At 34.5% G+C, this 13,780-nt stretch overlaps 1 protein-coding gene across 2 annotated transcripts in view; it reads left to right on the plus strand.

Annotated features, from left to right (window-relative positions):
* The window catches only part of GRB14 (growth factor receptor bound protein 14), a 145,208-nt gene extending 141,291 nt beyond the window's left edge, over positions 1-3,917 (plus strand). For both annotated transcript variants that reach the window (XM_051986253.1, XM_051986254.1), the window contains 2 exons: positions 1,482-1,575; positions 3,414-3,917. In XM_051986253.1, coding sequence (XP_051842213.1) covers positions 1,482-1,575; positions 3,414-3,560 — 241 coding nt within the window. In that variant the 3' untranslated portion in view covers positions 3,561-3,917. The remainder of the gene's footprint in view (positions 1-1,481; positions 1,576-3,413) is intronic.
* The last annotated feature ends 9,863 nt before the right edge of the window (positions 3,918-13,780 follow it).

A 13,780-nucleotide genomic window follows, 5' to 3' on the forward strand; every position in this document is an offset into this window, starting at 1 on the left:
GGAACTATCACAAGCATTTTTTTGAAAATAGAAAAATGGTTAAGATTTGCAAATTGTAGTTGATCACCAAGTGTTTATTGGCAACCTGCTGTATGCCAATCAATCTCACAGCATTGTCATGAGGAAATTGCTTTGTTAACTTCATAGCATATAGTTATGAGGGATGACATGTAATTTATTAAATATTAGTTATATTTGAAAGACTACCTGAGTTACAATCTAATGGGAGCAATGAGCATAAAGGACTTAAGAAAAGGGCTTTTGGGGAAGGCTTTTATCTAATTTTTCATCTGCCTTCAATTTTATGTCATTTTAATATTACAAGAACATATGAAGAGTATATCTTTGTTTCTGTATCAATTTGGAAAGAATCGGTCCACTAGGTGGTGGTGGTGTTCTACTGAGGAAAGCAAAAAGATTTACAACTTGATTTACCAATAAAATTCACTTTTGTCCTATCTGCCAATGATGTAATGTCTGGAATTTCACACTAACATAAATGAAATGGGACTATCACTGGACAGGCAGTGCAGCTCAAATCTAAAGGCCTTTCTAACTAAGCATCAGAGAAAGTAGCATAGAATTTGCCAATGTTCAATGTTTGTTGAAGACAGGCTGTTTGCCAGCAATTAATACAAAACTGGTTTTGTGCTGTCTTGCCAGTAAATAAGGATCCATGTCTGGCAGCATTTTTCTCTCGGGCCATTAGGCCATGTCTTGTTTTCTAGCTTGATATATCAGAAGATTTTTATGCCTCATCTTTCAAAGGTAAAGTGAGTTTTGTTTTGTTTTACAAACCTTTTTTTTTCTTTCCTATTGTCCTTACCATCCTTGTGTTTTTTCCCCATTTTATTATATTTTCTACTTTTATCTAAACAAAAAAGTCATTTCAGGATTATGGCATTTCATTTATTTCTTTCCTATTAGTCTCATTGTATAATATGCAACTTTAGGAACCAAACTAAAAAACGAAAGGAAGATATTCAAATAACATACCAAAGTTTTGAAAAAGTAATTAAGGCCTCTTTCCAGATGAGAATGTTTTCTTTTTCAGGGCCTAAAGTGACTTGTGAAGTAAAATAATAAGATGCTGATGTCATTTCTTCTACTTAATAGAGTATTCACACTTAGATGTCAATACTGTCTCCCTATATGAAAACCACATGTTGCCAATTGTTGATACTTACAAAACATTTTATTTTTTGGGGGAAACTAAAGGAAATAAAAGGCTGAGTGTGTTAAAAATGACATACTTTAACTTAGATGACAGTTGTAGTTCAGATTTTCTGAGAAAAATTGCACAAAATTTCTTGACCTTGCTGAGTTGATTTCATACCATTGAAATACACATGAAAAGTATATATGAATGGGTTTACTGCATTCAGACAGAACTGGCACATTTATGTCTGTGTTTGGCTTTCTATTTCTTTAAAATCTATGCATTCCTCAAAAATAAAATGAATTGCCTTCTTTCTCCTTAGAGTTTTCTTGGTACGAGACAGCCAAAGCAACCCCAAAACCTTTGTTCTTTCATTGAGCCATGGACAAAAGATAAAGCATTTTCAAATTATACCAGTAAGTAATTTATCTTTGCATTCTTATACTGGAAATATTTTGATGAGTACAATTTTGGGAAACTTTTAAGTTCTTTTATTAAATGATATTTGGAAGCTTTTGTTTTGACTGGAGCTATGCTTGGCATAAGTATCTTTTAGATCTGAATTAATATAAGGAATAGAGAAAATGTTTGAAAAATTGAATTTCCTTCAATTGTATAAAATTGAGTTAGCAATGTTGTATCTCCTGCCACCTGTTGTTAAAAGACCCCTTAAAGAAATCTTCTTCTGAATTTTATTTAGTTCTTTCTCTGCAAAACCATGATGTTACATTTTCTTTCTTCTTGGTTCTCCTAAATACCCTGTTTTATGATCTTGAAAGGAAATATTGGGGAAGTATTGACATACATTTTCTGGGCTCAAATCAATTTCTAAACTACTTTTTATTATTCTCTTTTCTTTTAATTGGGTTCAGATAGAAGTGTTTCTGAAACAAGTTGCTATCCTGCTATTTATTATTTCTTAATAATCAATGTTCCATAGACTTACACAAGTAGATTTACAAAAAAAAAAAAAAAAAAAACAAAACACACTTGATTTTTACAGTTAAATAATGGAATTGGGAAATAAGATAATCCCCTTATGGGTTTATTCAAAGAACCCTTGGTACAAATGTGGGAAAAAAGAGAATATTAGGAATGACCTATTACTTCAAAATGTTCTCATATGATCTTCAGCTCCTCAGTATAGAAACATTGAATGCCTTTCAAACTATGTACTTTGTATCATATGAGCAAAATATTTATTTGAAATTTTTTTTTCATGAATCAGTGTTCTACCGAGAAAATTGTGAGAAATGTTTCAGTCTGATGATGACCTAGTTCCATTACAATTTTTTGGTTGAGTTTTCCACAATATTTGTGTTTCTAATATGGGGACTTGTCCCATATCATTTCATGGAAGATCATATACATAATAAATAAGGCATATTTCTAATTATCAGGTCATGTCATTCTAAGTATTTGACAGATACTAAATGTTACAGACAGAGGGTGTGGCGTAATCTGTATTGTTTCTTTGTATTTATCATTATTGTTATAATTTCTTTCCATCATTTTGTTTTGGGGTGGTGATTCACATATAAAAAAACAACGTTCTGTTCTTTTGTCTTTAATATCTATGAACTATTACACTAATGCATGAAATAATGACCTAAATATCTTCTGTTTCCACATGATTTTAATCTCCTTTGCCAGGTTATCACCACCACCACCATCACTACTACTACTGCTACTACTACTACTACTACTAATTATAAGAGAGCTTAATTTTTTCCCCCCTTTGAATAAGAGGGCAGGGTGCTATCCATTGGTAGAAGTGAAGTTACTTTAGGGAAGGAATTAGAAATGTCTTCTACTTCAATAAGGGATATTAAAACTTCCAGGAAAATGGTTTCTTCATTCATTAAGTGTTATAGCTTGATGCTTGCATTACTTTTATATTGTCTTCTCTTCAGAATGATTTGCAGCTTATAATTTGTGCCCTCTTACTTTCTCAACTATGTGATCAATATTTTCCAGCAAGGGTCAACTCATTAATGCCAAAAAATTTAATGCAAAAATATCCTATTAAGTTGATATTTCAGGATTGGGATAGAGCTATATTGTGTACTAGAAATTCTTGAGGTATGTCAATGATGTTAACTGCAGGAAGTGAACTCTTCCTCAGTCTTACTTTCAAAATTGTCTTGTTTCTGTTGGACTCTTAGAGGGGAAGATATAATATTCTGTAGGTTGTTGTTGGTTTAAGTCATTTGTAGTTTTGCCACCATTAATCAGTTTATCATTTTCTTTGCAGCTCGAAGATGATGGTGAAATGTTTCATACCCTGGATGATGGTCACACAAGATTTACTGATCTCATACAATTAGTGGAGTTCTACCAGCTCAATAAGGGTGTACTTCCTTGCAAGTTAAAACATTATTGTTCTCGGCTTGCTCTTTAACCAAAATAGAAATGTTACCCCACAAGGAGTGGAGAGAAAAGAATTTCAGAATGATTTCTTAAAGTCTGTGTGTTGTGGAAAAGCTGCCATTGTTAAGAAGAATAGACAATTCATCAATAAACTACAAAGAATAATCTGTGAATCATAAATTAGAGGCAACTTCAATTTGCATTGAATTCAGTATTTTAAAATTGTAGTCTAAATTAAACATGAAAAACTTATTTTTGTGTGTTCTGGTATAGTGTTATTGTTCTGTAATCCTTCAAACAGGAATCTTTTAAACACTTTTGGGGTTATTTGTTGCTACTCTCTTACATATGAACATAATAAAAGAAATTCCTTGAGCTCAAAGTGAAATATTTGTAGACTCGGTTCTTTACTTCTGTGTCTTCTTTTGATGTTTCACAGTGTATGGTGTGACCAGACATAGTGGTGCATGCTCATAATCAGTCTCTGCTTCTGAGGAGCAGCTCTCTTGAGTGCCAGTGTTCTGAACTGCATTGGAGTAAATCAACTAGCTGCCCATACTGAGTCTGACACCTGTTTAGTGAATCCTAGTGGGAAAGAGAAGAAAGGGAGACTGTCTAAGAAGGGGCAACCTGGCCCAGATTAGATAAGGAGGTCAGACTTTCCATGCCAGTTGGTAGTAGGATTAAGCTCATGAGTAGCTGCTACCTTTCCAGTCTGAAAATGAAATAGGGGAAACCACAGTCTCAAAACAAATAAGCATAGAACAATGTTTGGTATGATTTTGGCTTATCAATTGAGGATACACTGCATACCATATGCAAATCTCAACAAGTATTTTATACTATTATTTTAGGCTACTTAGCTTTTTCTGTAGTTCAGGTCTATTGATGTTGTGTAAGAAACATTTTTAAAAAAGGAATACTATCTATTGATTTATGCCAGGATATTCAGTAATTCAGTATACTGGTGCTTACTTTGGCCTGATTGTTATTGAAATGGTAGCACATAAAGTTAGCCACTTTCGTTTTTATTTTGATTTTATAATGATTGGCTGGACCCACTAAAAAGCCAGCCAACTAATTAATCAATATGGTAATAATCATCAGCTCAAGTTATTATGAGTAAAAGTTGCATGAATAAACTATTATTATAGTTCTTACCAAATACCAAATTCCCCCCCACCCCTCACCAGAACAATGGATGCTAAGGAGTTCTTCCCTTTCTCTGATTTGAAACTCATATGTCTTGTTACTCTGGTTAATATCATCAGCAACAACTTGAGAAACCTGAGACTATTTCAGCACTTTGCCCAGTAATAAATGTTCACTGACTGACTGACTGATCCTTGTCCCATCTTCTCTCTGTAAACATACTGAGGGGCTGTTGGTGGGAGGAGGTAACTTCACTTTATTTGTCCTTTAGACAATGGTAGCAGATATCCTTGAAAAGGAATCAACTATTCATGCCTAATAAGTGGAACATTTCATCTGAGATATCTGCAAAAAGTTGAAATTCTGGAAAAAATCACCCTTTTGATGACATAACAAGCAGAAAGTTTTGCCTTTTCAGCATACATATGTAATGACCGCGTATTTAAAATCAGCCGGAGTCAGGAATTCAGGTTAAGGGAAAAATCTTCAATTTTTATTGAAGTGAAGAGGTAAAAAAAGATTGAGATAGCAATTTGGGCAAGAAGGATTGCGATAACAATAAGGACAGCTGCGACAGGAAGCCAGCTAGGAGACAGAGACCTGAGCTGAAAGGCCATCGCAATGGCAATGCAAGCAGTCTCTCCTTCCCCTTCCTTTTTCACTCCCCTGCCTCCACCCACCAAAATCGTCATTTCCTATACAACACATCAGGACTTGCACAAAGAGTGGGCAGGGACCATTCTTTCTCCAAGCTTATATATTAATAGAGTATGGTCCAATTACTATTTAGCCTCATGTGCTTGGGACCTCAGTGCATCAACCCGAGCCTCAGCCATTACATCTCCCGCTTTCTTTTGTTTTAGAACACAGGTGGTCATGCTATCCTTGACTCCTCAGGGAGGTCAGAGCCCCTAAGGGGAGGTGATCACACCCTCCTGACTTCTCAGGAAAGGAGGTGAAAGCACCAAAAAGGAGGTGATCACGACCCCCCTGACTTCTCAGGAAGGGAGATGAAAAGCACCAAAGGGAAGTGGGGGTTAAAATATTAGTGAAATGCTATTAACATTTAGGAAATATAAAGAATCATTATTCATTATTTTAAAATTTTAATTAGATTTATAAGAAAAAAAATAGAATACTTATCTTTCTCTCTTCTTATTCCTCCCGGCTCTGTCTTCTCCTCCCCTTCTCCCCCTCTCCCTCTACCTCACTTCTCCCTCTCTTCCCCCCACCTCTCTCTTCCCTCTCTCCCTCTCTTTCCCTCTCTCCCCCACTCTCTCCCACTCTCCTTTTCTTTCCCTCTCTCTCCCCCCTTTCTCCCTCTCTCCCTGTCTCTCTCTTCCCCTTTTTTCCCTTTCTCTCTGCCTCTCTCTTCCTCTCTCTCTCTCTTTACCTCTCTCCCCCTCTCTACCTTTCCCTCTCTCCCTTTCTCCCTTTGCCCCTCTTTTCCTCTCTCCCTTAAACTCTCCATCCATTTCCTCCACCCTGATTCACCTCTATTCACATTGATATCAATACTCAGTTTCAGTTTCCCCAAATGAAAATCAAACATTATCATTTGACAATGACTACATGGTGTCTTGGGCAGCTCTATGTATATAGTACTGGGTTTGGAATTGGGAAGACTCATCTTCATGAGTTCAAATTCAGCCTCAGAGACTTCCTAGCTGTGTGATACTAGGTAATTCATTTAACCCTATTTGCCATTACAAAAAGAGAAGGAAAAGGAAATGGCAAACTCCAAATGGGGGCTGGAGGGTGGAACATGACAAACTTCTGAACGACATAGTTTCAGCTTTGTGCAGGGCAAGCTTTCTAAAGTGGTGGGCTGAGTCAGTTAAAAGCGACATACTTTCATGTGAATATTTATATTTCAGGTTTTCTGAAAAAAATATACAAAATATATTGGCTTTGCATATAACAGAAATAAACATGAAGTAATTGGATAAACGTCTAATACTGTTGCAAATCAACAGCTCACCTGTAATAAATAGTCTTAGAGATTTGCCTGGGAAATGGGAAGTGACTTGTCCAAACCACCACTGTGACATATAAGTCAGAATTTGAACCCAGATCTTCCTGATTCCCAAGATAATCTTTTGTCCACAACTCTGCTATTTTCACTTCAGACACTTAAGTGGTAGAATGTAAATGTCACTTGACCATAAAATAACATTGGGATTTCCCAGAATGTTCTTGAAGAAAACATGCAATATATGAATGAAAAAACATAAGAAGGGGAAGGGAGGGGGAAAGAGGCAGATAGACAGATAGACAGATGGGGATGGAGAGACATAGAGAACACAAACAGTTCCTGTAAAAACGGCAGTGTTTCACTTTATAAAGATGGCCCTGTGTGGACCTAGCTGAATCTGTAACGAAACTAGCAACTTTGTCCCTTGTACAAATTGGCACTATCAAAAGGTGCAATTTTAAAAAATTGGTCCCGGATGACCAGTTTGTCAGTGTCTTTGATATTTGGTGACTATAACTTATTCTTCATTACACATTGCTTTGGAATCAGATTGCTATTGAGACTGAGTTTTGTATTGGTCATGGAGTGACTTGAAAGGAAGATTGAGGAGGAAGGTTGAGAAAAAGAAACTAGACCGCTTTCTCATTTCCTTTTTAGTTTTAGATCTTTATATTGTGGTTTATTTACTCGGGAGAAAATGATCAGAATATCAGAGATGCCTACATTCAAAGGCAGTAAATAAATGAAGTTGTAGGAAACAAGGTTGATTAGTAGGGTAGACAACATTAAAAAAAAGCAAATGTTTTTATATTATCACATTTCATTATCCATTTCTCTGCCACCCTCTGTCATTTAGATAATTGACCAAATTTGGACAGATTTTCTTATTAGGCTTTTCTTTGACATATAATTCATTATAGTCAACACTGCATCTTTTCACAAGAGAAAATTTTTAAAAATAAAATTTTAAGTATCAAGTTTTTTTTAAAAATAATCCTATTCTCCAGGAAGATAACTTAGTAAAGAAGAAGGAATCATTAATTTATATTACATAAATAGTGAATTGGGAAGAAGACAAATTTATTTGAGTTAATTAAAATTTCCTGATTTAAACTTTTTTTCCAATTTAAATGTTAAGAATATAATTATGAATAATTGAACGTCCCTTTTAGATTATGGGTTTGGGGAATATAGGAACTGTGTGTTTTCTGAATTCTTTAAATGTTTGAACTATAATATTATAGTAGGGCTATCCCAAACATCTTTTGATTAATTTTCTCTAAATTCTGCTTTCGTATTCCTACAGTCTTGTTTATGAATATCTAGTCCAGATATAGAGAACTTATATTATGCAAGAAGTTAAAAAAAGAAAAGTAATATTTAATAATTTGGAGCTGGATACAAACCAAAACTGGGAACTTCCCTCAATACCTAAGGACTTTCTTGACCCGAACATCAAAACTTTTCTACCTGGGGTTTCTCATCCTGGACCATCTATCAATCAGGCTCACATCTTTACAGTGTTGAGTTCCTCCTTTGAAGCCTTCATTTTGTAGAGGTCAAGTTGGATTTTCTTTTTTTTCCCACCCTGTTTCTGACTTCTTAATTTCAAAATCAGGCTGCCATGGAAGATACTTTTTTCATACTATCACCTTCCCGCTTACCCCAGCGTTGCAACTCCCTTCTTCCCACTAGTATGTAAGTTCCTTGAGGGCAAAGGCTATCTTTCTTTTTACTTATATTTATAAAATAAATGTAATTATAACTTATAAATACTTATATTTATGTCCATGGTTCCCAGGATATAGTAAATGTTTAATAAATACTTGTTTCCTACCTACTTCCTAAAGCTATTTGTTACGGCTTCATTTCTCATTGAGTTCTCATCCCTCTGAAGGCCTTAAATGTGTCATCAATTCTCCTCTATCACATAATTTAGGATGTACATATTATTTTACATTCAGTATTATTTAAAATATGTCAGCTTGTTCTCTCATTAACTCTACTATAGACTCCTTAAGGTTAGAGATCATGTCTTACATTATTGTTATCCCTTCCATACCAAGAGGGTTAGGAGTACAATGCACCAGCAACCTGGAAAATCCTTATAAAATTTTTTGATCCTTCTCTTGTACCAGAGAAGTCTGAATTTTCCCTTTTTCTTTTATAGGGTGTTTACAGGATTAAAAGTTAAAGTGTGTTGATATTATTTTAATTGATATTAATATTAGTTGATATTAATATTACACACATATTTTGTGCTTATCTGAGTTTCTAAACTTTTTGATTGTGATCAAAACTCTCCTCAAATCCCCATTTAATTTCTTATGCTGATGGTTGAAATATTAAAGTTGAGATGGGAAAATTGTGATGTGGTAACTGTACTTTTGTTTTTATTATGGATCTTACATAATTTGGCCACTCAGTTAATAGGCATTAATTAATTAATGGACAATTAATAATAAATACTAGTAAATATGTGGCATGTGTAAGTTGCATCTGAGTAGCAAATCTGCTTCATTTAATTCCTGAAAATTACTAATTACTGTGTGTATGTGTGTGTAGAAAGGGCAAGGTGGTAAGATATTCAATTATTTTTCCTCAATAGTATTTTAACTTTCCAATTCTATGTAAAGATAATTTTCAGCATTCATTTTTCTAAGATTTTGAGTTCCAAATTCTTTTCTCTCTTCCTCCCTTGTCTCCACCTTTCCTAAGACAGCAAGTGATCTGATATGTTATTCATGTACAAACATTTTAAACATATTTCCATATTAGTCATGTTGTGAAAGAAAAAACAAAAGGGAAAAACCATGAAAAAGAAAAACTAAGCAAACAAACAAAAAAAAGGTGAAAATGATATGCTTTGATCAGCATTCAGTCTCCACAATTCTCTCTCTATTAATGCATGGCATTTTCTATCCCTAGAGATCACTGTATTGCTGAGAAGAACTAAATGTATCATAGATGATTATCATAAAATCTTCTCATTACTGTGTACAATGTGTTGGTTTTGATGACTTTACTCATTATCAGTTCATGTAAGTCTTATCAGGCTTTTCTGAAGTCAACTTGCTCATCATTTCTTATGCAACAGTAATATTTCATTTATTCATATAACTTAACTTATCTAGCAGTTCCCCAAATGATGGGTGTCTACTTAATTTGATGGTAAACTATTCTTTATCTTATTCTGTGTCTCTGGAAATAACATCATAAGCTTTTTTTTTTTTTTTTTTTTTTTTTGGCTAGGCAGTTAGAATTAAGTGATTTGCCCAGGATTAGACAGCTAGTTAGTTTTAAGTGTCTGAGGGCTGGATTTGAACTCAGGTCCTCCTAACTCTCAGCCAGTGCTCTATTCACTGAGCCATTGAGCTCGGGTAGTGCTTTGAAAGTAGTATGTGCTTATCAAATGTTTGATGAATAAGTGCAAGAATGGGCACTTTTAAGGTTTATATATAAGGCAAGTATGTGGTGAAATTTGTCTTGAAGGAGCCTGTAGTTACATAGAACTGAGAAGCAGAAAGTCAATCCTTTTTCATGGGAGTAGCAACTGGATGATGGTAACAAAGAAAAGATTTTAATGGATTCTGTTTCTGTAAGTATTAGCTTCAGATTTTTATTTGTGCTCAACATGGATGGACCGAATTTAACAAAGCGGGAGAAATTAGAGACTGTTCAGTTAAAAGAAAAGACACAATGAAATCTGTTGTAAGAGCAATTAAGTTATCCAATAAACTTTTTCTCTAAAAGTTATTTCTTGGTTTCTTGCCCAATAAAAATCATATTTAGACTTTGATTCTGTCTTGTAGTTACCTATCCAATTATTTGTAGAATGATTTGAAACATTTTCCTATGCATTTTTTTTTTTTACTGAGAGTAGTTTATAATCTTTCCTTAAGGATTTTCTGCCCATCAGAAATTAGCTTCTGTTGGAATTTTCCAAGTGTTTTCATTTCTTTTCCACATTAGGACTATGGACCAAGAGTATGACTGTGCTTCTCTTTTTTTGCTTCTTAGAATTCTCATGTCAATTTTCATTCTTTGACCACAGATGGCAGGCCGCTCCTAATAATGTGGCATAGCATTATATGACATAAGAACAGAAAATATCTAATGCTTTCTTTAGCAAAGTTATTGATTGATTATTTTAAAAACCCCACAAACATTAACTATCTACTATGGGTAGGATTATTTTGGGGCTATTGTTGTAGTTCATTTGTTTCAGTTGTGAAACTGAATGTTTCACATTCACAATCTGAAACAAATGAATCAGTTGTGTCCTCATTGGGATTTTCTTGTTAATAACAAAAAGGATACTTCTAAAATAGGGTACTTTGGAGATACAAAGACAAATAGAATAGCCCTTGGCTACTTATAATTCTACGGGGAAACTAATGTGTCCATAGTTATGTAAACACAAAATATATGGAAAGTATTCCAACATAATTTGAAGAGGGAGAGACCATTAATAGCTGAGAGGGTGGGATAAAATCTCTTCCAGGAGGTGTATCTGGTATGCTTTGAAGAAAGCTAAGAATTCTTAGAAGAGAGTTATCTTCTGGAAACAGAAGATAAAATGTCACATTGAGGGAGTAAACTGTAAGCCAATTTGATTAGGAGGAAAAAAAATGGAAAGTTTTTTAATTGGTAATTTTTTTTTTTTTTGTAATGTCCGGGTTAGCTTTCTGGAGGGCTTTGGGACCAGCTTTGGTCTGAGCAGAATAATCATCACGAGAATAGTCAGTAATAAAATCCAAAGTCTTCAGTGTCTCCTTCAGTTTTCCAGTCTGCACCAACAGTCTCAGTCAGTCAGCCAGTCTACAGTCTCTCATCTCTGCCAGCCAGACAGTCAGCCAGACAGTCAGCCAGCCAGCCAGCCAGCCAGCCAGACAGACAGACAGACAGACAGCCAGCCAGCCAGACAGCCAGACAGCCAGACAGTCAGACAGCCAGACAGCCAGACAGCCAGACAGCCAGACAGCCAGACAGTCAGACAGTCAGACAGTCAGACAGTCAGACAGTCAGACAGTCAGACAGTCAGACAGTCAGACAGTCAGACAGTCAGCCCACCTCAGTATCTAACTTAGGTCTGACTCTGACCTCTTAAATACTCTATTACAATTACATCAATTCATTATACTGAATATAAGCCAATCATTATATCACTAGGGATATCTCATCAATTCTACTGAGTTCATATCTTGTAAGATTACATCAATCATACTGAGTCTTAAGTATACTTTCTCAGAGTTCCTGCCCTCTCCATTTTTTATTATAGCTTTTAATTTATAAAACATATGAATGGGTAATTTTTTTCAACATTGACCCTTGCAAAACCTAATGTTTCAAATTTTCCTCTCCTTCCCCCATCCCTGCTCCAAAATGGCAGGTAGTCCAATACATGTTAGATATGTTAAAATATATGTTAAATCCAACATACATATACAAATTAATACAGTTATCTTGCTACACAAGAAAAATCGGATCTAAAAAGAAAAAACTGAGAAGGAAAACAAAAACGCAAGCAAACAATAACAGACAGAGTGAAAATGCTATGTTGTGGTACACACTCAGTTTCCATAGTCCTCTCTCTGGGTGTAGATGGCTCTCTTCATTACTGAACAATTGGAACTGGTTTGAATCATCAGAATTGATCATCAAATAGTCTTGTTGTTGCTGTATGTGTATAATGATCTCCTGGTGGTGCCCATTTCACTTAGCATCAGTTCACTTAAGTCTTTCCAGGCCTCTCTGAAATCATCCTGTTGGTCATTTCTTACAGAACAAAAATATTCCATAACATTCATATACCATAATTTATTCAGCCATTCCCCAAATGATGGGCATCCATTCAGTTATCAGTTTCAAGCCACTACAAAAAGGGCTGCCATAAACATTTTTGCATATGTGGATCCCTTTCCCCCTTTTAAGATCTCTTTGGGATATAAGCTCACTGCTGGATTAAAGGATATGCACAGTTTGATAATTTTTTGAGCATAGTTCTGGTAATTTTTTAATACTGAAATTTTCATTTATTTACAAATGTAATGACAAATAAATATTAAGCATACAGTATTTAATATGTATAGAAGAATTACACATATTTAATATATACTGTCTATATGCTGACAAAGGGAGGGAGAAAAAATTTGGAACACAAGGTTTTGTAGGGGTGGATATTGAAAACTATGCATATATTTTGAAAAATAAAAAGCTTTAATTTAGAAAAGCATCAAGTATTTGTTAAATATCAGATAATAATGGATTAAAAAAAAGATAAATAAGAAATGTCAGTTTTTCTCAAGGACTTTTAAGAATAGGAAATTAGGTAATACAGAGATGTGAATTTTTTTAAGTGCCTATGAAAGATCCAAATAAAATAAAGTTCTGAGGAAGAAAATATTATTTGTAATTCAGGTCCATGTATTGTATTCAGGGAATCAGGTCTATGAGAGACCACATTCAAGCAGAATGACTACCAACTTCAATATTAAAAAAAATAAGAATGTTTTCATTATATTTAAATGAATAATAGGGTGATAAAAGATCTGAGTTTGGGGGTCAGAAGACAGTAATTCACATTTATAGCATTTTGTAGTTCACAAAGAAATTTATATACCTTGTCTTTTTTTGACAAAACAATCCTGTGGGGATGGATAGTATAATAGTCCTGTTTTGTAGATATGGAAACTGGATCACAAAGAAAGAAAACATTTTTTGTTAGGACATGAAGTAGAGGTAGCTAGATGACTCAATGCATAGAGCATTGAACCTGGAGTAAGGAAGAACTGAATTCAAATATGACTCAAATCTGTATGACACTAACTACACAAGTGTAGGACTAAACAATCACAGGACACATAGCTAGTGAGTGTGAAAGATGAGGCTTTAGTTCTCAGAGAAACTAAGTATAGGTTCTGGCTCTTAAAATAGAGTCTTGAATAATTTCATTAATGTCAGTCTTCTCATCTGTAAAGTGGAAATACCTTACCTCAAAGGTTTTGTGAGGAAGTACCATATAATTATAATGTTATATAAAAACTACTATTAAAATTACATAGGGCTGGCATTAAAGTATAAAATAATGTAACTGATTTTATGTATTGAAGTAGACCCTGGGG

Source organism: Antechinus flavipes, chromosome 3, assembly GCF_016432865.1.
Source record: "Antechinus flavipes isolate AdamAnt ecotype Samford, QLD, Australia chromosome 3, AdamAnt_v2, whole genome shotgun sequence".
Lineage (NCBI taxonomy): Eukaryota > Metazoa > Chordata > Mammalia > Dasyuromorphia > Dasyuridae > Antechinus > Antechinus flavipes.